Below are 26,557 nucleotides of genomic sequence, written 5' to 3'. Positions count from 1 at the left end.
CGGTCGCCACAAAATGGCGGCGCGGCGCCGCGGGGGTGCGAGACACAGCAGGACAGCGCTGAAAACACGCAGTTCTTCACTTTATTGGCGTTAGAATTAAAGACTTCGTGGCTGCCGACATCGCAAATTGCGCCGCGCTTCTGTTTGTCTTCGCGCGGTTTCCCAGAATCAAATCGAGCAACAGCAGATTGGAAATACGGAAAGGCTTCAAACCCCGTGGAAGCCCGCGACATTTATATTATTAAAGACAAAATTAGAAAAAAAAAATGCTCGTAACAATGTTTGAAAATGTATTCGCTACATAATTAGTCCGAACACCATCGCATTTGTGTTTCTCAAGGAAACCAGCAGCCCCCCGCTGTCTTGTCACACAAATCACAAGACACCTTGATTTTAGAGACCATGCAAGTCAGCACAAGAGCTTCTTCCCCAGACACTAACACTGAAGGTTTGCGCCCCCCTCCCCAGACATAGGATCCCTAACCTCTTCTAGAAGTGGCAGTCTTCTCCCTCAGACCCCGTGCAGCTGGCGAAGACAGATTAAAAAAAGCTAGAAAGAGAGAGGGAGGGAAAAAAGAGAAAAAAACAGAAGATTAGCAAAAAAGAGAAAGACATTCAAAAAGCAAGGAAAAGAGATGCAACGTGAAAACAGCTGAGAGGAGATGGAACCTCTTTCTGTGAGGTTTTGTATCTCATGGCACCTCTGACACTTCAAGGAAATTACACAAATAAAAACATTTTTTCATTTATAAAACTTTTAATTACATTCTAATAAGGCAAATAACCAGGAAGAACAACCGGTGGTTGATCTGTGGCATGGTGTTAAAATAAATAATAAATCTACATTAAATGCTTCTTTTATCAGATGTCCCAAAAAATACTGACATAATGATGCTGACTGGTTTGGGGAGCAGGCACTCAACAGTAATGGAAGAAGTAAACACTCCAATTATTTTAATTTGCTTTAAAAAAAAAAGAACCGAAGAACTTTTCAGGAAATAAAACTGTATTTGTAGTGAAACAATTCCTGAGAAAATACACTGCAATCGAGAGTTTTAGCTGCCTTGATTGCTGGGAGAGGCCAGGCTACATACAGTTTGTTGCAAGCCAGCAAGACTAATGGGAATGTAAGAACTGCTCGTGAGGTTTTAGCACCATCCCTAACACCTCCCTAGTACAACTGTCAGCAGCAGTTTGCACTACAAATGGTATTACTTATCCTGGCAAGCTCTGAGGTGTGCTTATCATCCAAAAACCTGGGGTTTAAAGGGGTTTTGTTGGAACTATTTGCTAGTACACAGCCTGATCTTTTAGCAGGGTCAGGACACACGGGTTCATCCTGCCTGCGGACGGTGCCTGTACGCAGTGTGACTGAAGGATCAGGGTCACAACAAGCAAGTCTGAAATGGAAATGAGTATTAAATGCTAGTCTTTAGGTAGCATGAATTAGCAAAAGAAAAAATAAAAGCAAATTAAGAGAGATAGGTGATGTCACAAAAATGACACCGAGTATGAAAAGAAAAGTTTTCAACGTCTCGACTATGTGATAATTTAACTAAGGTGCTGTTCTCACCTTAAAGTCACCAATAAATACATTTAAACTGCATTGTTATTTTGCCAGCAAAAATAACTCACAGAACTTATTTCCACATTATCTGGGTGGAGAGGGACCAGGAGAAAGGGGAATCTATTAACTGCATGGAAAAAAAAATTAAGATTTAAAGTTGCAGTGTCCAAAAGCTTGTTAGGACTCATTTTACATTGTTTAATAAAAGCAATAATCACCAGTACATAGTAAAGTCAGGTTCACAATGAGGATATAGGAGAGAGCAAGAGTAACACCATGGAAAGGTCACAGCTGAAATGCTGTCACGTTTTATTAGACCCTGTGATTTAACAAGTAAATGAAGGTCCATTCCAGCCCATTGTATTCAGGGATAATTACTCAGTACAGAGCCATGGGTTACTGTAAAAGAAGGGCAAAGAAAACAAAAAAAAAAAAGAAGAAGTAAATGTTAACCAGAATTCACTGTCTGACGAAGACTTTATTAAAAAAAAAAAAAAGAGGCATAAAAAATAAAAACAAAAAACACAAAATCATCCAGAAATACACAGAGAAGATACCTGCAGGCAAACCACAGTTGGCACTTGGCCATTCAGTGAACTCCTGGCCCCAATGAGCAAAACACCTCCCTTTTTAGTGCACATCTTGCATTAAAACAAAGCTTTTGCTGAATAATAATAATAAAAAAAAATATGAGGCAACCTGTCAACATCTGTACACTTCTGGACAGATGTCAAATTAAAAAAAATAAAGGTAACACTTTTTGCATTAAAATCAGAAATTGTTGGAATCACTGAGAAGAAAGTCAAAGAAACATCATCGTCTTTCTTCACAAACACTGATATGTACAGCAAGGTGACCAGCTTTCCCTGAGATTGGATCCAGGAAGTGCATCCAGCCCAGCACACTGAGAGGGCGACAAGGCAAGAGATCCTTCGTGACCCCTGCAGCATTCAGAGAACACTTAGTTGCAAACCATGGATCCAAGTTTGAAAATCCCCCAAGCCTGGGGATTTGAGGTTTGGATTCAAGCCCTTATGCCTGTGGGGATGTCAAGTCTTGCAAAAAGTCCTTTAAAATGATTTGAGTCGCGCATGACAGCACAGTGGGGTAATGATGGGTTAGACGCAACAAATTAAAAAGGGAAGGGGGCAGCCAGTCTCTTGAGACCAGCACGCTGCAGCGCTGGGTTGCATTCACAGCAGTCCCACGACAGGCACGAAATGCACACCGCCAAGCAGCCGCGCTGTCACCATGCAGCCCTCGCACGAAGTGGAGGGGACAGGCAAAAAGCTGAACGACTGAGCAGTGGGGACGCTAGTCCTACAAGCGCTTGGCAGCCTGCTATTGACCAAAAGGGGAAGAGGTATCAGCCCCGAGCATCTCTTGCCAGTTCCACGTAGGCTGTTGCTGAGTTTTTTCACAAAAAAACAACCATAACCCAGAACAGCCAAGGGTGCGGACTGTCGCTTAAAACAAAATGGTGAGCACAGTAAGGGAGCAATGAGTAAAGGTGAGCAAACAGGCACAGTGGCATAGCTGCGTGTTAACCGAATGTGGGGGCATTCGCTTCTGGTGTGAAGGGAAAGGTTCTACAGGAAACCCGAACTGAAAATGAAAGAAAAAGGCAGATTAATGGCTTTATGGATTAATGACAAAATTAAAAAATAAAATAAGAATATAAATATGTTTCCTAACACACACACACACACACAAAGAAATGTTGCTAAGTGTTAATACAGTTTAATTTGACTACAAAACATGCTTTATGCACACACACATGCATACACACACACATACTCAGCAGTGGGATGAAACATTTCTTTTCTACAACAATCCTATCACAGTTTTGCAAGCTGCAAGGCTCATCAACTGTGGCTTGTTTGTATCCTTGCAAAACAGTGGAGCCCTGCAATACTTACTGGATCAATATTGAGACTATTTTTCTGAATTCTGGAAAAGTACCATATATACATATTTAATTTAGCAAGGACAAATGCCCATTGAAAAAGGCACTGCCTGCATTTGTGTAGTGGAAACAAAGAACTTCATTTGATTCACAGCCCAGCACACAACAGTGTACAGTTACACCGCCTGCCAAGAGCAATCCAAACCCAACAAAAATCAGTAATGTTCACTCTAACTGCACTTTAGCCGTGTCTCCGTACTCAGCACCAGTAATGAACACTGTTATTCTTTGAGCTTATTTTTCAACATTCGTACCCTGAAAAGCAGGGAATTGTTCTTTTCATTGTGTTACAGTTACTGCTGGCAGCAGAGGCATTCATTCTACCAGACCGCTCAAGACGACTGCGAGCTCCAGTTTGAGTCAGTGCAAGACCCTTCTGAAGCTCTTCTGTTAAGTGGAACATCCCATTGAAATTAAACTCGAATGCCTCTCAGTGACAGCGTGATGTTTAGGTGCTATTCCACTTCTCTTGGTGGAGACAAAAGGGAAGAAATCCTGGAATCAGCTTTTCTTTATGTAAGGGCAGACCCTAAGTTATTTTGGACTGCATCCAGCAGAGAATGTAAAACCAGCCCAGGTTTGTCTGCAGGGAAGGTGGCCTAGAGGCTGAGATTTTAGGGTTTTATACTTTAAATGCTGCTGTTCCAACACGTTTCTTCTCAGGGAAGTGTGTCTCACACTAGGGGTGCTGTCGCCTTCACCTTGGCGTTGCTGCTCAGTCAAGAAGCAAGACATTTCCCTAAGAGCTTTCCTTTTCCTCTCACCAGAGAATCAGCAACAAAATAAAAAGGCTCATTTAAACACGCTCAGCCCAGCTATAAGTAGCCCACTGCCATTAGCAGTTTAGCTAGTAACCCTAATAAGGATCCTCTGCCAGGCAGGTGCATTTCTTACAGATCTGGGTTTAAATTAGCTTTCATTTTACAATAGTTGTTGGCACTTCACTCTGCAGACTCCTGCTTTTGGTGACGTCTGGTAAACCTTCTGGACATCCTTATCTGTTCCACAAGCCTGCCCACGACGACGTAGCCACCTTCTCTCCCTGCTCACATCAAGGCAGAGACACTCTGGACAGGCTCACAGCGTGACACCACTGGCAGGGCTCCGCTCCAGCAGGAACTCCCTGAGCCTTGCCAAAACTCCTCAGAGACTCGGATGCTGCCCTTAATGCGAGGCAAAGTGCTCTGGCAGCCTTTCTGGATGCATCTTGAGCACAGCATTCTTCTGTCACTAGTCCTACCCAACTGGGCACACTGCGCCTGGCTCCCAGACATGTGTGTCTGCACCTGCCTGCTACAACTGAGGATCTGTCTGTGGGGTACCCCACTGGACTATTAAAAATGTCATAAAGTCTCTCTGGCTTTATTCAGAGCCTTCGTTATTTGGTACATGCTCAGTATCTCTCGTGATTCTGGACAAACAACTATAATAAGCCAGCAGGTTATTTTCTATTATTTCTACTATTCTATTTTCTATTATTTTCTACTATTTCTCTGATTATTTAGCAGTAGTTCCTTGAACACACTCACACACACACACTCACACTTCTTTCTGTGTTTCTCTGGTGCGTTAGGACAAATGAAAGCTCTGGTTTGGACAGATTTTACCATCTGTTGGGGGGGGGGGATGTTGAAACCAGTCTCGCATCCTTCTTCACCTGCACTGTAACCACAAGCAAACCCTGCACCTTGCAGGGGTGGGAGGGATGGAGAAGAAAGGGAAGAGACATTTTCAAGGCTAGCTGGGTTCTGTCATCACCACTTCTCCATAGCAACTATTGCCATGGTATCGACATGGCCTACGTGATTAAAGAATATCATTTATTTCTAGGGGAGCTAGAATAAAGACAAAGCCAGCAAAGTGCTGGAAACATTTAAAAGGAAGAGGACCTAATCCTTATTTTCCCACATTTAATGTCCAAATACTGAATCTCCCTGTATTTTACTTTGTGGAATTTTTAATGATTGGCTTCAATGCTTCCTTTTTCTACAACTGCATACAGAGAGACTGTTAAGGCATATACAACAAGGGTGAAAGCAGAGGAAAACAGGGACGATAATATTTTTAGGCTTCTGGACTTGCACAGGGTCTGCTTTTTTAGGACCTGTAACTAATCCCACTGTGAGGTCTATATTAGTTAATGACGCTTACCAGGACAATGTGCCTCATGCACCATGCAGCCAAGAGCAGTTAACTGTAAAACAGCATACATGTAAGAACTAATAATGGTGATGATGATGCAACAATAGAAAGAAAAAAAAAAAAAAAGAAACCAAGTCACAATTAGTACAAATTATCGAGTTTGGGCTTAAAGAAGTCTCTGTGAAAGAAAAAGGCTAGTGGACTGACAGTTATTATTAAACAAGACACGATTATGCTACTGGCTTGTGAAATTCAGGGATTGTTATAGAGATTTATGAATGAAATAAATACTGAAATGAATCATTAAGGACAACTGGAGAAGTTAGAGCAAAGAAAACATCACTATTTTTAACACAGCTGTTTTCCTGGAGGAGAGAGGCCTCATATTACCTCCCCAAGCCTGAAGCAAGCACTGTCCCACTGCTTTCACAGTTTACTATGCCTCAGGCTTAACCAACAAGGGCAGTACCAATGTGTATTTGTATGGATATGCGTGGTGTCAGGGATGATTCTGAGATCAGAACTGCTTTCTAGGAACAAGTGTGTAACCTGGCTAACCTGGCCACAGCTACTACTTGCTGATACTACAGGGCACGTTGTCCCCTCTTCTGCATTCCTCACCCAGACTAATCTCACGGCACAAGTCTGCAGTCCTCAGTGTGCAGACAACTGAGGACTCTGAGCATGAAAAGAACTTAGTTGTGTATTCCTCACATAGTCCAGGCTGTCCCCAGTCAGTCTCGGGCTCCTCAGTTTGCAAAGATATTAAAACCCCCTGAAGGTAATTCAAAAGGGCAAATCAAAATAGGCAGTGGAAAAAGGAACGGACAACCGAGAGAAGGGCAGGAGCACTAATTGCTCATCGCACAAGAATGTTGACATTGAAGCAGTTCCAGCTCAAAACGAAAAAGACTAAAATAGGATCTGATTCTGGTTATTGGGTTTTTCCCCTCCTGTCTCATTTGATTCCAAGTTTAACAGTCAAGGACTATTTTTCCTGACAAGCAGTCCTGTCAGCTATCTGGGCATGTGCCATATTCTTCGTATGAACAGCATTTCTCCATGTACTTAAAACTGCATCGTGCAGGCAAAATTCTCTGGGTTTGCTTCAGGGATGTGCGGAGAGGGGATTATATGGCAGTGATGTAAAAAACAGACACTTGTTTATCCGCACACTGCTCTTTGTACACATGCTAAGGTGGCACAGCCCTCCACTTTGGATACTGTACCACAGTGTGAAGAAAAGGAACTCCTTTTTGCTAGGAACTCCATTGCTAGGTGGAACAGGAAAACTGTTTCAGCTGTACAGCTGGGCTGCTCTTGAGGAATTGCAGAACATTAAGAGCCTGGGATGGGCACTGCTGAGAGCCCAGACAACGGGACTGTGACCAGAGGCTGAATCCTATTGCACCAGTCCTATTGCATGAGGAACCTTTCTAAATCCATACATTACTTATCACTCTTTCTGTGGAGGGCAAGAAGTTAATTTAGGGCTAGGGAGAGTACTAACACTTTTGCGGTCTTACGTTTTGCAGATTCAAGAATTCCAGACTATTTGGCTCCCTGAATAATCTCCACTGCATAAACTTTTCCCAAACCTAATCAAGACCCTGGGACAGGACACACTCCTCTCTGGGTGTGGCAGGACATCCCCGTTAACCACACCCTAACCTTGGCAGCCGGTTTTGTTCCACTTCATCACAGGCACTGAAAGACCAAGGGAAGAGCAGGGAATCCCAGTAAATGGAAACAAGCTCATCCTCTCCCATGCTTTCAGCAAGCAGTGAGGGAGGCGAGTACTGCGCTCGCTGCTCCTGAGGGTTACAGAGGTAAAATGCTTCCAGCTACTGCTCAGGCTTACTAAAGATTACGTCTGTCTGCAAGCCTTCCCCTGATAAGGACTGGGTAAATTGGAAAAGAGCTATCAATACCCAGGAAAATATGAAGAGAGAACCATTACTGCAAAGCAAATACCACCAGGTTAGCAACTTACTTTTTTCTTTCCTTATCTCTTTTAAGAGTTTGCGATCCTCCAGCCTGCTGAGCCTGAGATTGGAGCAATTCAGCTGCTGTCTTCCTTTGTTTAAATGCATTTACTTCATCATCCAATGATTTCTTCTTATCCTCTAGCTTCTTTTTTTCATCCTGATGTAACTTCTTCAGACGATCAAACTTTTCATGCAGCTAGAGGGAAAAGGGGAGAGGTGAGCACTACAGGATGAACACCTTAATGTCCCCATGATCCCAAGTTAAACTTCAGACTTTTTGACAAAGTCCTAAACTACACTGCAGAAGGTGCTCTGGCAGCAGCTGCCCACTTGGGAGTAGATCTATCACCACAACCACCAAGAGACAAGTACTGTAGTCTTCACCTCTTTTTCAGCCTCCTTCAGCTCTGCTTCTTTTTCCTTGACTCTCTGGACAAACATTTGCCTCATTGCCTCTTCCTTTTTCTGCAGTTCCCCCAGGAACTCATTTCTTTTCGCCTCGTAAGTTTCTTGTAAGCTAAAGAAAAAGGAAAGTCCAATGACATGAGTGGGAACAAATTCTGCTTCCCCTGAGCCTCTCAGATCAGGCCCTCATCGTGAAAACCACTGGATTTATCTGACCTGGCAGGTTTTCTTGCCACATTGGCTCTTTACATGCTCTCTCAAGGATGCATGCATACCCACACACAGACACTGCATCCACCAATGCCTCCCTTGAGCTCCCCTGTCTACTCCACGGATCCCACCTGAAGGGCTTGCTGTCTGGATCGGTGTCCTTGAAACCCATCTCCTCCAGCTTACACCGCCGGTACAGCTCGTAGTGGCGTGTGTGGGTCTGTTCACGAAGGTCTTCCATGTTCACACGGATCAGCATCTCTCGCAGCTTCACAAAGTCGCAGTGAGCTTCATTCTCCACTATGAGAAGACAAGATAAGGAGTAAGACAGGGGTAGAAACAAAGATGTCTTCCCGCAGGCCCCACATCTACTCCACCAGCAGGTTTAACAGCCCTTCCGAACAGAGAACTGTTATTACAGGCCTGACACAAGGATTTAACAAGATAATCCCCCGCAAGATATTGAAGACCAGCAGGTCTTTGCTCCTCTTATCAGAGCAAGCCCACTGCCTCCTGGTGGATGTGCCACCATCCATGCCATGAAAAATCCCAGGTCTTGACTCACCCTGCACCGTGCCCCAGGGGTACTGACGAGCTTTCATCATTTTGTTTCCTATTTTCAGTTCCTCTGTGCTCCCGATCACTGCAAACGGCAAGTGGGCCTGGAACACATTTAATGCAACCCTCGTTAGTCCCCCTCAACTCTGGCTGACTCGACAGCACGCAGAGATCAGCACAACCACCGAGCACAACAGCCAGTACGCACAAGCTAATCTCAGGGAGTCTAGTCACTGGCCACTAGCCCAAGACAAGGAGGGAGAAGGGAGGGTCCTTTTTGGAAACTTTGTTAGTGCTACCACGCTACAGCTGCTACCTGGCTGATCCTCCCAGCCACAGGACCTCAGGTGAGATGAGCCAGCACAAGACTAGCATCAGAGAGACAGCTCCAACAACGCGCTGCAGGGCTCTGCCTGTGCTGCTGTCCCGGGGGCTTGCCATGCCCAAGAAGAACATCTGCACAAGCACAGAAGCAATAAAAGAGGTCTTGGAACCTTCTTGATTTTATGCCACTGCTCCCTCGGCTCACAGCAGAGCACGAGACAACTTGCTCTGTCAGATCAGGGACCGAAGTCCCTCCTTCACCCCCAGGATAACAGCTTTCCTCCCTGTCTGCTTCAGCCCTGGTGAGGAAGGGCTGAACACATCCCTCCACAAAGGAGGCTGAATCCAGGGATCACACCTTCAGGGAGGGACCTTGGGGACGGGGAGCACAGCTGTACCTCAGCCATGTCTCATTATGCTCCTCAAGCCAAGACACACACCACATGGTATGGTTGTTACAGCACCTGATGCTTGACCAACAGCAAAAGGAATTTCCTTCTTGTGACCCAGAAGCACAAAATAGTCACTTTTTAGTGAGAGCTTAAGAGACTTGCCCAGTGAAAGTTCATCAGAGATGGAACAAAAACACTGCCAATACCACTGCTCTAGGCTCAGAAGACCTCACCTTACACTCCCCTCATTCCCCAAACTCAGGCAGCCAAGCCAACCCCTCAGACTCTGCTATCTTACTGCATTTATCTGTTGTGCAATAAGCGAGATGTTTCCCCACCTCCACTTGCTCCGAGGAACTACACTGCATTCTGCCAAGCTACAAAGAAGTCAAGTGGAAGGTTTCAAGAATTAAAAATAAAGTTGCCAGCTCCCTGCACCCACCCCTTCTGCTGAGTTCTGCGCAGACACATTTGTTAGCTGGAGCCTTTAAGCTGCATTTCGTTCTGGACAATCAAAAGGGCCCCAGGATGCCAATTACACGGAAGATCAGTGACCTTAGATTGCTCACAAGAGCAGGTGGAGAAGCTTTAATTCCATGGGTCATCTGAAAACAGGGACACGTTGGTAACAGCCAGTACAAGCAAAAGATTTCAGAGATGACATTTTCTACTTTCAGAGCGTGGCTCATATAGTTAAAGAAGAGCTGCCAGCAAGCACCCACAAATATGGGCTCTTCGGCTTTCGTTCCCTGGCCTTGCAACTCTTGCATGGGGAACATGACAGCATAAATGGGGCTCCTGGTGAAGCTGGTGGGGCTGTTCTGGGCCACGCTGAGGGTCTGAGCATCTGAGACACTCTCCACACAGAGTTACCTTTGCAATTGTGCTGGAGAGGCCAAGCAGCAGAAAAAGGAAAGTGATGTCCCAGGTAGAAGGGGATCTGATTTTCAGCAGAGGGCTGTCTAATTGCAAAGCATGCGTGCAACTGGTCTGCACCTGAGATACCTGAGGCCAGCCAGCACGTGGGCTGGGCCTAAGCTGCTCCCCATCCAGGCCACAGGATCATGCCAGTATTTGCTAGAGGCAAAATGGGCTCCCCTTTGGCGACACCTTCCTCCACCGGCTGCCAGAGCTGCCCTCTTCCCATCCTGTCATTCCTGGGTGAGTTTCCACACCTCCCTCTTGGCTTCTTCAGGCTGTTCCCAAGCAGCATCCCTTGCCTGATTTCTCCAACTGCTGTAAATGCCTTTTGTTTGTTTCACACTCAGGTCTTTGGAGGAATGAACTAAAGGGATGTCCAAGCAACAAACTGAGCAATGGGAGCAAGAGGAGCAACCTGGGGCAGTGGCAGAAACTGAACCTTGCCTGCCTGTGGGCTCGGTCACCACGAACGGTGGAGTTGGTTCCTCCATCACTGTCTGGCTGCTGCCTTCATCAGTGAGAACGTGCTGGTGATTTCCTTTTTCCACAAGCAAGTTCCAGCTCCCACCATGTGGGACAGCTCATGTGGTTGCATGTGGTTCCATTTAAACAGCAGGTGCAGGGAAAATATATTAATCAGTCATTAGATTAATTCATTCAAAATGGAAAAGCCAATTGGGAGTTGAAAGAATAGGAGAGCTCATTTTTCTTATTATGATTTAAGGATAAAATCCGGATGGGAGGAGATCCAAAGAATTTTGGAGAGTGTTTTCAAGTGGTCTCTACATCTCTGAACTTGTAAACATCGGCACAGTGGGATTATCAAAAAGACCAGATCAATTTCAGGCAAAATCAGGCATCTTGTTCTGAAGATTTGTTTAATCTGATTATTTGCTAAATACTCCACTTGACGCCTTTGTTCACGGTTAAATACTTTTCTTTCTAATCACGATGGCACAGATCTTAAATCTTCATTTCATCAATTCCTGTCACATCAGGCAGTGTTTCATTTAGTAAGTCAATTCTATATGCAAAATACCCTGAAAAAATCCCTCATGCATCCAGCATAAGTGAATATAATAAACTAAAATGCACATTAAGCGGTGAGTTTGCATATTTAAAAACCCATTTTTACTTTTCATGGAAAAGACAACCAACGCAGATCGTAAGCAAAACATTAAGTAATCAAGAGACCAGTCTCAATTTTCTCTGTAATTAAAAAAGAAAGGTAACTGATCTAGAATGTTTACTGGTCAGCCAGAAGCCCCACTTTAGCCTGAAGACTTCATTTATAACCTTTCTAAGATGTCGATCTGTAAAAGGCAAAGACAATGAAGCTTTCTGTAGAGAATCACAAACGTGAAGGCTAAGCCAACTGACTGAAATAAAAGTTTTCCATTCCTCAATTTCAAATGTGATTAAAATTGGCGATTTAGATTACAAACCTAAATCATCCCATCCTGGCTTTTTTATTGGTCTCAATTCCTCCATCTCCTCATCTCCTGACCTGAAGCATAAGCAGATTTGTTTTCCAAAAAATCACTATTTGGAGACCAGTTTTCCAGGTGTGTAAAACTACTTCAATTAGATTCAGATTCCAGCCTGCTTAGCCCCCCTAAAGCTGGTAATTATGATTTATATCAGTTTAATGGAGGATTTAAAGAGTTGATCTCTGTGCAGCAGCTGACACAATCCAGAACGCCTACGACCTGAGACAGCAATTCCCTGCCAGGAGACATGGAAATGACCGAAAGCAAAGATAAGCAGTTTACCTCCACCCTCAGAAGGGCCAACGGGAGAGAAACTCTCCCTTTGTCATCACATCTCTGGTTCCTTGAGGACCAAACGATATTGTATCTTCATTTCCAGCAGTGCTTTTAATCTGGTGCAGTGAGAGCACTGAGCAAGATGCCATCACAAAATTACTCTGACTAGGAATTAACTTGTGTACTCTGTTCTTCACACACTGGTGGTGCATGGGACAGAAATCCTTGATCTGAAGATGGTCAGAGGCTAAGGAAGTATTTGGGGGAGGCATCATATACCTTCTCTCTCTTATGTACCCCAGGAGTGACCAAGAGCAGATGTTTAGAGACAAGAGGGGCCTCTGGCCCAACCCCTGTATTTTATGGCTGAATTACAAATTTCTCAAACCACCGCTTGGTTGTAGCTCAAAGGAAGCCATTGCTCTAATCCAGCCTCACTGCATCCCCTTGCTCACCCATTCTGGCCAACAACACCATCCTTCATCAGCGCTGCAAGGCCAAACCAGACACAGGACCCAGCTAAGCAACAGCAGATCAGTAAGAAAAGCAGATCAGTAATAAAACAGCAACTCAGCGCACAGGAGGAGTACCAGAGCCGGCCAGGTGAAGGGGCTCTGCTCCAAAGACAGACACAGCTGAGAGGAAACGCCTTGTAGAGGCAGCACTTCACAGGAAACACCAGTCCAGGAGAGCAAAGCTGTTTGGTGCAGAACAGTGAAGTGCCTGACTGTGGACAGGCTGCCCCTTACGTGAGACAGATAATATTCATCTGATTAATTCATAACTTGTGGTTGTCCTTGCTCTGCATAGCCAGACCTCACTATCTGTCCAATTTCCTGCATGTCTCTCAAGATTTATGTATTAGGACAAGGGAGGGGTTAAAAACCGTCTGCTTTCTTAGTACAAAAGCCTGCCAGAGTGGCCATAGCCTATCACAAGGCTCTGCTAGCCTAGGATGACACTACACAGATGGGATCCTCCATTTTTAAGACACAAAATTAAAGGGAAGATGGATTTAAGAAACACCCCGTTATAGGCCACCACCCCGACAGTGAGAGTGCTGAAGTGCTCCGGGAGAGGAGGAAGTGCTGAGTCACTTACGTTCATTGTCCCATTTATCTCCGCCACCGATTCATCGTCTGTTGGGAACTGGTAGATCTGAACCCCGTTGCTGACCAGCTCACTTGTGATTTTAATTTTAAATTTGGTCAGCTCGCTCTTGGAAATGGCATCCGATTTGGCAATGATAGGAATGATGTTGACCTAGAAAGGCAGAGAGATAAGAAGTCCTGAGCTTTGCTCCAGGTGGTTTTTCCAAGTCTACAACACAACTTACAAAAAAAAAATAAAAAGTGCTTAGTAAGTCTACAGGATTTATCTGCCAACCCAGCCATCTCCACTAGCATAAAGGCTAAGCAGAGGGGGAAGATACGCCCTGGAAAAGCAGCAGTATTGCCATCATGAGCAAGATAACCTGCGCAGTACCAGTTAAATGTTCCTACCTTGCTGTCAAGCTTCTTCATAGTCACCAAGTCCAAGGATTTCAGTGAGTGGCCCGTGGGAGCAATGAAGTACAAGCAAGCATGGATCCGGGTGTCATGGTAGTTGTGCAAGACCCTCTTTATCTTCAGTTCTTCTTGCAAGTAGGCTTCAAACTGAGCATCAATGAACTCAACAATGGGCTTATAGCTTCAGTGAAAGGAAAAAAGAGTTATACATCATCTCACAGGCAGAGAGGTAAACAGACAGCACTCCTCTGCTTGCTTTTTAAAAATGAGCTGCTCGTTAAATTTCTCTTTTCAGGACCAATTCTCTGACCAATTCAAATCTGTAAATCCCTTCCGAGGCCATCTGGTATACAGAGCCCATCAGTCTTGCAACGTAAAGGGTATCAACAAAACTAAAAAGAAAATCTAACAGACGCTGTTTGCAACAAAGCAAACCCCATCTGCGCACTGGCCTGGTGGAATCACACACCGCTTAACCACCACGCTCCAGCTCTGCTGTGACGTGAGCTGCCAGAGACAGTTCCCCAAATTACATTTCACTGAACATCAATCGTGCGTCCTTTGGCAAGATGGAAGAGCCCTGCCAGAAGCGGTTATTAAGCCAAACGGTCACTAGACCACGCTAGTGGTTTGGTTGGCAGCTTGTGGCCAGCACAGCACAAGGCAACGAGCACAGAAATGCCCTGGAGCTCTCAGCCAGCCCCACCAGCTGAATTTGGGCTGCCGGCAGGCCAATATTGCTCTGAGAGTGTACGAAAAGCTGCTGTGACAGCTGGAGCAGTGCTGACACACTGTGGTCTCCTCTTTTCTTCCTGTCCCATCCCAAAGAGAGGACAAAGGCAACTTCTAAGAAGGAAAGAGGAGAGCACAGTCCGACCCAAGTAGGGCACAAGAGAAAGCCAAGCATGAAAGAATGAGGTCAGGATACGGCCTCTCTCCCTCTTCACTTACCTGTCCTCTTTGTTGATCTGATCCCCAAAGCCCACTGTGCTCACGATGGTCAGTTTGAGGTTGACATTGCTCTCTTGCAGGTCGTAGGTACTAGACTTGAGCTGGACCCCAGGCTGCGAGTGAGATGCTGGGTCACCTTCAAACTTGGTGTTGAACAGGGTGTCCATGAGGGTGGACTTACCAAGGCCAGTTTCCCCTGTTGGGAAAAAAAAAAAAAAAGAAAAAAAAAAAAGAGAGTTGAAATGTTTTGTTGAATATTAATATGGCTTGCCCTTTCAGCATCCAAACATTAACAGGGGTGAAATTGTAGCAGATGAAAGCAGATCTCATGCTCCAAAGGGACCGTCTGGCAAGCAGAAAGGCATGTACAATGGAGGCCTGTATTCCAGGCAAATCACATTTCACAGTCTAATGGCCATTAATATCGTTATAAAATAGAGATGAAAAGAAAAAGGTGAAAAGGCAAAGGGGAAAGCATCACTCAGATCCTGCAGAATCCCATAACTACACTACAGAAAATCCTGTTTTCATTAAAGGTGGGGGGGAGTGGAAGTGGGGCTTATTGCCATCTCCAAAAAAAGACTCTCCAGATTAATATTTCTGCAGCCACTGAAATAGCTTCCTTCAGTGCAGAAACAGAATTGGTTCCAATCCTACAGCAAGCTGTGCAGATGGTTTCTTGTACCCACAGCAGCCTTGCTTGGGGCACAGCCTTCTAGAGCAGAAGGGACTTTTTCTGCAATACCTGTTTTCTGTATATTAGGAAATATTAGGCTGCACAACTCGAACAACACACAGAAATCTGCTTCCAGAAGTTCTGCAGCATTCAACTGCTATTTGGATCCCCTCTATCAACGGGGAACTATTTCTTTATCTGGCAGCAAGAGACAAATCCCAGAGACCAGCCTTAAATTTGTTTTAGATACATCCCAGGGAGAACCAAACAAACCCCTCCATGCACTCATTCCACCGGGCAGCCTCCCTTACCACGCTCTGACAGCAGAGCCAGCTTCCCCAGCTCCCAGGACCTGACTTTGCAGCGAACCTCTAAGCAGTCTGCTTTGTTGCCCCGTGAGGACTGTGGTATTTTGGGGAAATGGCCATTTCTCAGCCACCCGTCCGGTTTTTGCTGAAGCTTCGACAGCCAGCTGAACCCCACCCACTGCGCAGGCTGCTCCTCCAGCCTGCCCCGGGACCACAAGGAGCCTGTGTCTCAGCGAGGCAGCCTTCCCTCCCTCCCTCCCTGAGCCCCCAGCTCCCTAACAAGACATCATCATTTCCCTACTTTGCTCGGAAGAAAAGAGCTTCTTATTTTTGTAGGCTTCGAGTTCTGCAACAGATCCAAACTTGCATGAAACGCCCAATTCAATAAGGGGAAACTCCTCCCCTTCTTCCCCCGTCCAAATCTCCGCGCCTCACCCCTGCAAGCAGGCAAATTCCTCTCTCTTGGCCCCAGCAGGGACTTCACAGCTCAGGGCAAGGCAAACCTGCACAGCTCTGGGAACCGCATGCTCTCTGATTGCCAGGATCACCAAGTGTCTTTCAAGAAGGGAGAATGATTCCTTGACATCTGGAAGTCAACGCACACCTCGAGCTGCAATGCTGATAATGTCACAGATGGATGCCAGCTTCGGCCTGAAGTCCAGTGGCTTTCACACCAAGCCTTTCTGCAGCCCCAAGGGGAGAGGAGAGAGCCAGCACCGGGTGTACGGTGCTACAATCCTGCCCCAGTCTGAGCTTTTAGGGCAGCATTTGTCCCCGGTGGGGAGAAGGTGCAGAGGGTATGGAGGGCCAGAGCATCGCCACGGTTTGGATGGGGTTTTCAAGAGTTAAGAGCAGAAAGCCTGCACGACCTCGCCAGTTTCTTTGCAGGGATTCCAGGAAAACGTCGGTATAAAAAAAAAAGACCGAAATCTAAACAGCTTGAGAAGGCGGCAGCATTTCCAGAGCTCCTGCCAAGGGTTACGGCCCCGACGGGTGGGACAGAGCAGGCACTCGGCTACCCGCATCCCTGGTGGGGACCGCGCTGGGTCCTGCTGGGGGGGCAGCTCCACACGTGTGCCAACGCCCCACACACTCCATCCCATGGAGCTTCCAGGAGTGACTCTAGCTGTCGGGGGAAGACAGGAGAGGTGCAGAAGGGGTGCAGGCTGATTGTGAAGGCAGAGCACGCTTTTATACTCCATCTCCCGCATGCTGCGCAGGGCCGGTAAAGGCGACTCCAAATTCCCACGCTGATGTTTTCCTTTTGGAAGGGGAAGATGGAAACTGGAAAGCCACGACGCCACAGCTGACAGCTTCCAATCCAAACTCCTACACCTTCGTGTTTAGGAAACAAAACCTCCAGGCACTAACGCAGCATCTCAGACGTGAAGCATGCACATCAGCAATCCCATTCCAGCTAACCCCCCCCGTCACAGCACAGCACCAAGAGCCTACCAGGGAAGAGGACGGAGGAGAGCAGAAGGACTCTCAGCTAACAGAAACGTGGCCCTAATGCTAGCAGAGCGACGTGAGATGGCAACGCCCTGAGTAAAGTGCTTTGCTGTGTTAAACACGACCAGAGCTAGGGAGCAGCGCTGCTTTCAAGGGCAAACGGCGAGAACAGAGGATTGCTGAGCCTCCTGGGAGATGCTGCCTGACACAGAGGCAACTTTCTGCTAGCTGGAGGATGAAAACGGTGCCAACTGCTTCTTGTAAGGACAGCAGTCCAGATGGAACAGATGTGCTGATGAAAAGGACAAGCAGGCTGTGCTCGTTCCAGCCAGCAGCGCTGGAATCTTCTCCAAAAAAACAGAAAGGATGAATGGGGATTAAGGGAGGCAGAATTACCGTGGAAAAAAGCAGCGGTGTACGCAAATCGAGCGAGAGGCGTTCTTGGCAGGGAGATTATTTCCTGATGTCAGGCATAGAGGCACACATGGGATTTGACCTCCGACACTGCACTTAAGCTTTATGCAACTCTGCTCTCCTGGAGCAGGGCTGGCAAAGCGCTGCGGGGAGGAGAAGGTAGGGACGGTGACCTTTATTGTTAGAGCTCGGCACCAGGAAGCTCGCACGGCCCTTGAAACGTGGGAGCACCGTGCCTGTCAGCGCCGGGTGGATTTTAGCTTTCAAGTCTGATGATTTCCAGAGACAGGGGGAAGTTAAAAAAGAAGAAGGCAAGGGACACCACAGCAGTCGGATTCGGGATGTGTGGCATCCCCACGCCAGCTCACCCAGCACCAGGTGAGATGGAAAGAGCCCACGGCCCCAGCACCACACCTGCTGAAGCACATGCTGTGAAAGCTCAACCTCCTCTTCCTTTCTGAGCCTGGTGGTTCAGTTTGCTTTCCCCTGGCACATGTCAGGCAGAACAACACCGGACTGCTCGCTGGCCCCCTTCTCTACCTCGCTCAGGATCCAAGAGGCCCTCAGCTGGCTCTGCAGTAGGTCAGGAGTCCTCAGAGTATTCTGCTGTTGGAAAGCACGGAGTGTTTGAACCTGCACAGAGCCCTTTCAAGAGAGAGCAACCCCTGTCCTTCACAAGACTAACCCCCGTGGCTCCAGATATCAGATAATTCCGTCCTATAGAAGACGCACATGCATGCACAGCCCTTTCGTGTGAAGGAACGGGAAGTAATCCGATGTAGCAGGTTTGTCAGGATGAGCCCTGAGGCAGCACAGCCTGATAAGGCCAGCTCTCAGGGAAAAAAATAGCTCTTTTCATCTGACAGCACACCACTGCAAGGCAAAGGCTGGGCTTGCGGGGGGCAAGAGGAGGAACAGGGGCCCACAGACGATGCAGAAGCACCTCAGCTTCTCAGCTCAGGAGCCTGGGGCCTCCCAGCCATGCTGCTGCCATCTGCCCCGCAGAGCAGAGGCTTTTCGGTTGAAGAAAGCCTGTTCTCAGCTGGTTGCAGCAGTGACCACAAAACCCATCGTTTGGCAACTGGCAGCACCACAGCTCCTCACCCCACAGCTCCTCACCCCACAGAAAGCCGCCCGCTGGAGAGCTGAGGGCAGCTCTGCACGAGGAAACCCGTGGGCATCCCACCCTTTCCCTGCTGCTGGTGCTCACTGGTTTGGGGACCCAGCACAGACTTACTGCCTCTTTAACACAGCCCCCTGGGGGTGACACCTCGAATTCACTCCCACCATCACTGAGCCCAGGGCAATTCCAAGTGCTGGGAAGTGATAAGCCAGAAATGGTTGGGTCCAGTTTGGGAGCTGCTGAATGCACAAGGAAAAAACACAGGAACCGTTCTTGTGAGTCCTCAAAACTGCAGTAGAGCCCCTGGGAAGAAAAGATGGTGTTTCCCCAGCAAAATAGCAGTTTCTCATTTCACTGACTAGGCTGCTTAGGACAAATCCCTCACAAATCCTGGGAGGGAGGAAGGGGGAAATTCCTGCTCATAATGGGATGCTAGTCTAATACATCTGTAATCTACCCCGGCCAAAACTGAGGAAGTTTACCAAATAAAAGCCTATTCTTTCCCTCCTTCCCCCACCTCGCTGAGCAATGCAGTCAGCACAGAAGGGCTCAGCCATTAAACACTTCCCCAGCCTTTGCACTGAACTAGCACACGGCCAGCATTTTAGCAGAGCAGCTTCAGGGAGAAAATGGCTGTGCTGAGGAATAAAATAGCAGAGGAACCATCCACAGCCCCTAAGTTCTTCGGAGAGCTTTGCTCGTTCACTCTATCTTTGGCTTGTCTGAGAGGGGAGACAGCTTTCAGCATGAGAACAGCTAAAAATTGCTCTAATCTGGACGTGCTGCTGGGAGTTGCTCCTGAAGCTTTCCCTGGCTCCTCTGCTGGGAGCCCGAGGAATCGGTGGCTCGGCTCCAGCACGGTGCAGTGTAAAACTGCCGCTGGGTTCTTCCTCCAACAAACTCCACACGCAGCTGAGAAATGGGGAGTAACGAAGTGTCTTTCTGTCGTGTTTAGTGGCCTGACTGTGGCATCAGTTCACCTTCATCCTGTTTTGTTGGTCTCCATCCTCGTTCATTTTCTGTTCTTGCAGTTTTTCACCCCAAATTCCTGCTGTACAAGTGAGACCCAGCAGTCTAAATGACAGATGGATCCTGGGATCATTTTTTCTTTTCTCTCCCCAGGATGTTTAAGGGGTTAACTTTGTTACCACAAGTTAACAGAGGCTCTGTTAAAGCCTGAGTTCATCAGCTAAAAATGTGCACATTTTTTTCTAAGGGAACTTATTAATTTTTTCTATGAAGCTTCTTTATTTCAAGATTTACCATGTCTGTGTTGTTACCGTTCATAAAAGACTGACATTAACAACTAATGCACATCGATCTCGGTGAGCCCTTGTTATTCAGAAGAACAAGCAATTAGTGCATTCCTGTTCTGCTGTGCAAAGAGGAAAGCAGGGGTATTCAACTGCCTTCCACACATCATGGGGAATACTTAACCAAGGGAGGCATCTGCTGCTGCACCTACTTGCAGAAAATAACACAGCAGCTCAGTAAGTGCAAAAGGAAATACAGTAAGGCTTCGATCTGGGGACAAGAGTTTCATTGGGTCACATCTCATTCGTGTACAGTGGAAATCACCTACTGACTCAGCCTGACAGTGACCTCGACTTGTCAGCAAAGTTTAGCATCTCACAGGAATGCCATTGTCAGGGAAAGTTTTCCTCTCAGCTCCATTTAAAAGGGCGCTCCGCACTCTGCTCCTCTCATCGCAGGCTTAACCCCGGGTCCGTGCCCTGTGCTGGGTCCCAGGAGCAGCACAGACAGCCTTTGTGAGGACACGGAGCTGACCACCAGCAGAGACAAGAGCCCAGGAGCCATCAGCAGCTGCAGCTCTCCCCTCTGTCACATCAGGCACTGCAGACAGGGCTTACCCCATGCAGCCACACAATAAATTCCCATTCCCTGAGGCATCAGTGCATCAAAACAATTGTCCTCACCACAGGGAAGACCCATGAGAGGGGCAGACACCGCGGGACAGACACCAAGTCCTGCTACAGCGCCAGGGCCCAGCTCAGATGCATGCAGCTTGGCAGCCTGGATGGCTGCATGACCAGCTAAGGCTTGGCCAGACACTGTTTAATTCAAGCATGCACAGAAAGGAGAAGAAAAAAATAGCTTTTAGTGCTTTAAGAGGAGAATGACTGGTATTTTGTTAAAATAATTATAATAATAACTGAGTGTCTGATCACACAAGACCTCAGAACGGAGTTCTCTGGCATGAATACCTATTTTCTTTTAAAAACACGACATTGAAACAGACCAGGCAAATAAAGATCATAATAAACGCGTGGGACTCCAGGCATTTCATTTCTGTGGTTCACTGCTTGGTAGAAAGCCATACTGCATAACCCCAGCAGGGATTTCCCAGGGCACCACTAAATCTTGTTACTGAAAATAGGCAGAACAGGGGAGTGGAAATTCAAATCAAAGCTACCTTGTTAATTCCATTACCTCTAAGCTACATCCAGCTGCAGAAAAGCCCTTTTCAACAAAAAGAGCTTCCCAAGATGGAAATACTCACCCACACACAGGATGTTGAAACAAAACCCATGATTAACTGACTTATTAACCAGCTGGTCAGGCAAACTGTCAAATCCCACGTGTCCAGAAAGGGGGACAGTACGACAGCCTTCACCCTGAAATAATGAAAAATACACAGTCTGTCATTTTCAAGCAAAACCCACTTATCTCTACATGCCCTTAAGACCTCCCAGGTAGAATAAAGTATACAGTCCATGCACAGATTTGCACATATATTGTAAATCTTGTGATAAACGTAATCAGCATCCATCAGTCTTCTCCACAACAAATGCAGAGAGCACGGATCAAACACCCTATTTGCCCTACAGGAGAAGGTGGCCCTGTCAGAAAAATATTGAACTGTGCAAAACACAAACCCAAACACAACTGCTGAAACAAGGAGTTGACAAAACGTTTCTATCCTGAGAAATTATGTAGACACTCAAGTCTCACCTTATATCGAAAACAAAAAGAATCCCCTGGGCAAAGGAATGTATTAGCGATGCCTCCTCCTGCACGCCTATTGCAATGCACATTAAAACTTCAATTACAGAAACGAGCTAGCAACAATTAGGGAAACTGTACCTACATCAGTAATTGAACAGCCCAAATACAGCCTCTGCACAGAGAGCTGTAGAGAAGCAGCAGAGAATGAAGCCTTTGAGCTACCAAGCACAGCGATATCTTCCTTGCTGTCACAAAGATGAAACTCTCAGACAGGAGCCTGTCCAGACCTACAAAATAGCTGTTAGCACCGGGAGATGCAGGGATCGTTGGAGGAAGCTGCAAGGAAGATGCGAGGCCAGAGCCTGCCCCAGCAGGGAGAGGGATGAGCTCCAGCTCCCTCCGTGCCACGCACCCAGCACAGCTGCTCGCTAATGGAGAGGGGCTCTGAGATGTTCACCTGGCCACCAGGGCCTCCTTACCTCCTGCAGTCCCACAGAAAGGGATTTCTCTCTGCAGATCACAGGCTTTTCTCTTAAGAACCCATTTTGGTGCCAAACACAGAAAACTCCCCTCTGGCCTTTTAAGCACATCAGCAGCTTGCAAGAAATATTACAACCACGAGGCAACAGTTTATAAGGGTGTAATTTTCAACTTATTCTTTCAGGATCCCATTTCCACATACATCAAAAAGCTTGTTTATAGGGACGGGCATACTAGTTTTCCTCTTTTGTTAACAACCCTAGTGTTTCAGGCCAGCAGAATGCCCCCAAGGACTGCATCTACCACTCAGAGCTGGTGTGGGTTTTTTTTTCCCTCAAATGCGAGGATCCAACTACATTTCATCCATTAACCATATTTACAGCCCTGTGATGTGTAAATATGTTTTCCCCTAGCCATACTTTGTGTATTAGTCTGACTCTCCCTGCCAAGATGTTCACGAATATGGCTCATTAACTCCTGAGCACCTTGCCTCCAGACGACACGCTAACCAGGAGGGCGCCCTGCTCACCCAGCAGAATTTGATTTTGCCTGCTGAGGACACAGCTCTGAGGCCAACGATTCACAAACTGAGCAGAGGAAAGGGAGAACCAGAAGGCCATCAGCCACGTGGATTTTGTGACAGCACATCTCGACTCTCCTCCTAAACTGCCTTCTACAAAGCCCCAGCGCTGGAATATCTCGTGGTGGGGTTTTATCCCCGGCGAGGAAGCAGCACGGTCCTGGTGAAGAGGCTGCAGAGGCGAGAGAGACCCACAGACAGCAGCCTTCCCAGGGAAGGAGAAGCATCCAGTGTATTTTTAACACCCAGCCTTAAAACTGTGCTATTGGGAGATTGTTTGAACACTACTCTCTGCAGGAAGCGTGGGCGGGCGTGTAGGCTCTCATTAAGAACAAATCTTCTCCTGGTCCCTAAATATAAGTGTGATCCAGATGGAACAAAGTAAATGGTGAAAGTTAAGCCCCTCTCAGCTAAGAGGAGGCATTCATTGTCGCGCCGAACTCAGCCTGCGAGTCATTTCCTGTACCCTGGTTTTCTAGTCACCTGTGGTTTTATAACGCAGTTAAACCACACTTCGCATTTGTTTCAGGTCAGGAAACAAATACAGCAAAATCTGATTTTCAGTCGCAGCAGCTCAACCTTCACGTTAAGTACACAGCCACAAGGCATATCGTGCTGTACTGGCTAAAAATCCAAAGCCTGCAAGGGCCAAGCATTGAGAGATCAGGCGTGTTGAAAAAAAAATTAAAAAAATTATGCTTTATTTTCTATTTTAAAAGAATGACGTTTTTTATTTATGTGGTGTTGACACACATCAGAAAGTTGACAGCAATTACCAAGCCTCTGGAGGGAAAAGAACCATTTTCTACCTGATCCCCCAAGAAACAGGGCAAGTAATCAGTCTCCACATGCCACGAGGTGTCTCTGTATCCAGAATGCTGCTATATATAAACAGCTCCATCATAAACAACATATGAACACGGCGGTTAGTCATACTGCCTGGATATTAGATGTAGATTTGCATTACCTTGTGGAAAACCAAAGGGGAATATGTAAAGCTCATAAAACAATCTGTGCTGAAAAAGCGTTCAAGAGCTGCCATTGTTTACCCTGAAAAAAACAATGTTTCGGTTCAATTTAAAATGCATGAAGAGGTATCAGCAAGGGAAGCGAGGTTTAAGTGCTGCCCACGCGGAGGCTTTTTCCGCTAGCACCGCTGAGCGCTGGATGGCTGAGAGTTCTTCCATATTCTCCGGTTTAAAGTTAGCATCTTCTTGGACTGAAGACAAAGACGGGAGTATCTGGGAAGCCAGTGTGAATACTGGCACTGCACCAAGACACCAGATGCCTTTTTTTTTTCCCATACACACAGAGTGACCCCCCCTAGGATAGAATGGGCTGTTGTTGCTCGGGAGGAAGCAAAGCGTGTTTGCCACAAACAAGATTAAAAGAACAAAAAGAGCAACACACTCTCCTGCTGCATTGCCAGGCGGGGCTATTTCAGAGCAAAAGTAAAGAGTAGCCCCTTGTAGAAGTTACTGCATTTTTTTCCCTGTCTCTGGAGGATCTGCACACCTTTTGGGAGGGCCTCTCCATGCCACAGGAACCGCTGCTGCCTGCTCTGTAATTCTTACAGAGAGGTACCTCAACAGTATGGAAAATACAGAGAAATTAATTACCCCAAACCAAAAAAACCCTGCACATTAACTGCTAGTTTACAAAAACAGGCAAGATTTAGACTCCAGGTGTTTGAACCTCTCCAAGATGAAAAAATGATTAGAAAAGTCTTGCCGAACTCGCATTTCTATCTTTGTGCATCTCAGGTACAGCTCCTGGGACATCCTCGGAGCGCTGACAGGCAACTGCTGCTCCGTGGGGATGAAGCGGGGTGTCCTCTCTGAGATGAGCAGCGTGCTGCTCACTGCCACGTGCCATATTCAGGATGGTTTCTGGTGGCCTGTACTAACAGGAATTATGAAAAAGGACACCGTGGCTAAGAAAAAAAGCCTGTTTGGCAGTGCTCAGGCAGAGCACAAAATACAAAAAATCCTACAGCTCTGAACCCAGGGGACCCAGCGTCCAAATGAGGCCTGCACAGCAAGAAAATGCTTCCCAACCCTGCAGTACTACACTTTTTCTGCACTTAATTTTAAAAAGTGCTCCTGTTTGGGACGCCGACTGACATCTCATGCTTCTGACACCTCTGAAAGAACCATTTCAGACACCGAGGCCTGGGAAGCTCCCTTCGGAGGGAAGCTAAACAGACCCCAAATTCAGGGTTTTTCAGACTGCATTTAAGCGAGAACAACGTCAGATCCCTTCCCATGACCTCGGTGTTGTGGCATCCACTTCCCCAGACTGCGTTTGACTCTGATTAAACAACAAATTAGAGCAAGGCTTGTACCAATTAGTTCTCACTTGTACATGTGTGTAATTCCCTTATGCAATGAGGGAATTATCCAGCAGACAGCAAAAACATTTCCCATGAAACAAATGCAATGCAGGGATGTAAAGTGAAGGTATAGACTTTGTGTTTCTTCTTCCTGCTCAGCTGATAACAAATCATCAGGGTGAATATAAAATAAAAACAACAGAGAAGCAGGATAAATAGTTCTGAATCAGCCACCACGGAAAGTGAGAGAGATCTCCCCAAAACTCCTGACCACTGACCGCTCCCTTAGGCCGTATCGCTTCCTTCAGCCATTCAACGTTCACAAACAGGCAAAAGCTTCCAAAATCCCCAAAATCACCACCAGGAGCCCCTGGATCACCAGGACATGAGAGCAGACCGCTTCGCCGGCCACAGCCATGACCCAGCTGACACGCTGCGGGTCTGGGTGAAGGCATTTCTAATTTCTCATCCGTCACACGGCCAGTTTTCGCTTTGGCCTCTGAAGAGAGGCCGAGCCGTAGCGTAATTCATTCCAGGTCACCAGCAGATGTCTGGAAGCCCTGCACATCATCCGAGGAAAGCCTAACGCTCAATTTTCCTTAAGACAGGGGAGCGAGTGAGTCACTGCACATACCTTGGCACGGCGCACAAGGCAGTGGCCGTGTCCAGAAGGAACTAACACCACGAACCGGCGAGGGACAGCCGTGGCTACCCGCTCAGCATGATTTGGCGCGTGAAAAAAAAAACATGCTTGGAGGACAGAGTGGCAGGCAGCCGTCCCAGGCAATATTCCTGTGTTACGGCACTGTGGGAGCCCTTCACGCCCCAAGCAAAACGCTTCCACTCGCGGGTGCGTGATGGAGGCTCCGTACCGAGCACGGAGGTGCCTCAGCTCCTGCCGCTTCTCTTCTGGATGTTTCTCTGAGGACAGATGGACGGGACGGACACAGAAGGCTCTGCCCTGAGGCAGCGAGGGGCTCGGGGTCCCCTGGGGACGGAGCTGCCCGGGGGGGGTGCAGCACAAGGACCGGGGGGGGGGGGTGACGGGTTTGTGAGGAGGATGAGGATGGGGATGAGGGGGGGGGATGAAGGTGAGGCTGAGGATGAAGGGCTCGGCGAGGGGGCTCCCCTCAGATCCCCTCAGCCCAAGGTCACCGCGCACGGCGCTGCCCGCCAGGACGGCGACGCCGAGGGGACACCGGGAGCACCGCTCCCCGCACGCAGCCGCTCTCCCGTCCCCGCACCCCTCGAGGGCCGCCCCGCTCCCCGCGGCCCCCTCCCCCGGGCTCACACCGCCCCGGCCGAGCCCTGCCGAGCCCCCCCCGGTGCCCCCCGGTGCCCCCCGGCGCCCCCCGGCCGCTCCCGCTCCCACCTGCCGCGCCACCTCGGCCGCCGCCATCGCTGCGCGCCCTCCTCACGGCCCGCCCCGCCCGGCCGGGCGGCTCCGGGCGCGCCCACGGCGCCGCCTCAAGGGGGGGGGGGGGTGGGAGCGCGGCCGCACGCGGCCCCTCCGCCTCCCGCTGTGCT

The 26,557-nt window shown here is 47.6% G+C and overlaps 1 protein-coding gene across 3 annotated transcripts; it reads right to left on the bottom strand.

Moving 5' to 3' along the window:
• Positions 1 to 59: 59 nt before the first annotated feature.
• Positions 60 to 26,533, bottom strand: SEPTIN6 (septin 6). Of its 3 annotated transcripts, none has more exons than XM_084294201.1 (10): positions 26,403 to 26,532; positions 21,193 to 21,307; positions 14,699 to 14,894; positions 13,742 to 13,928; positions 13,341 to 13,502; positions 8,844 to 8,940; positions 8,410 to 8,578; positions 8,048 to 8,180; positions 7,669 to 7,859; positions 60 to 550 (listed from the first exon to the last, which is right to left on the bottom strand). In XM_084294201.1, exons 1-10 carry the CDS (start codon positions 26,427 to 26,429, stop codon positions 541 to 543), a joined length of 1,287 nt encoding a protein of 428 aa, XP_084150327.1. In that variant the 5' UTR covers positions 26,430 to 26,532; the 3' UTR covers positions 60 to 540. The 3 variants fall into 3 exon arrangements, with proteins under 3 accessions (XP_084150327.1, XP_084150326.1, XP_084150328.1); XM_084294200.1 differs by lacking the exon at positions 60 to 550 and adding an exon at positions 561 to 1,966; XM_084294202.1 differs by lacking the exon at positions 60 to 550 and adding an exon at positions 2,030 to 2,508 and having other exon boundaries at positions 26,403 to 26,533.
• Between the last annotated feature and the right edge of the window lie 24 nt (positions 26,534 to 26,557).

Source organism: Netta rufina, assembly GCF_964035555.1.
Source record: "Netta rufina genome assembly, chromosome: 12".
NCBI classification, from domain to species: domain Eukaryota; kingdom Metazoa; phylum Chordata; class Aves; order Anseriformes; family Anatidae; genus Netta; species Netta rufina.
The sequence above is the reverse complement of the archived record's forward strand: the minus strand, read 5'-3'. Positions and strand labels throughout refer to the sequence as shown.

Excerpts from the sequence above, each read along its gene's own strand:
- SEPTIN6 (XM_084294202.1), bottom strand. The coding sequence starts at position 26,429 with ATGGCGGCGGCCGAGGTGGCGCGGCAG. Across the intron at positions 13,503-13,741 it reads TGAAGAAGCTTGACAGCAAG|GTCAACATCATTCCTATCAT; the intron begins GTAGGAACATTT and ends CTGCCTTTCTAG. Across the intron at positions 7,860-8,047 it reads TGAAGGAGGCTGAAAAAGAG|CTGCATGAAAAGTTTGATCG; the intron begins GTGAAGACTACA and ends TTTTCCCTCTAG.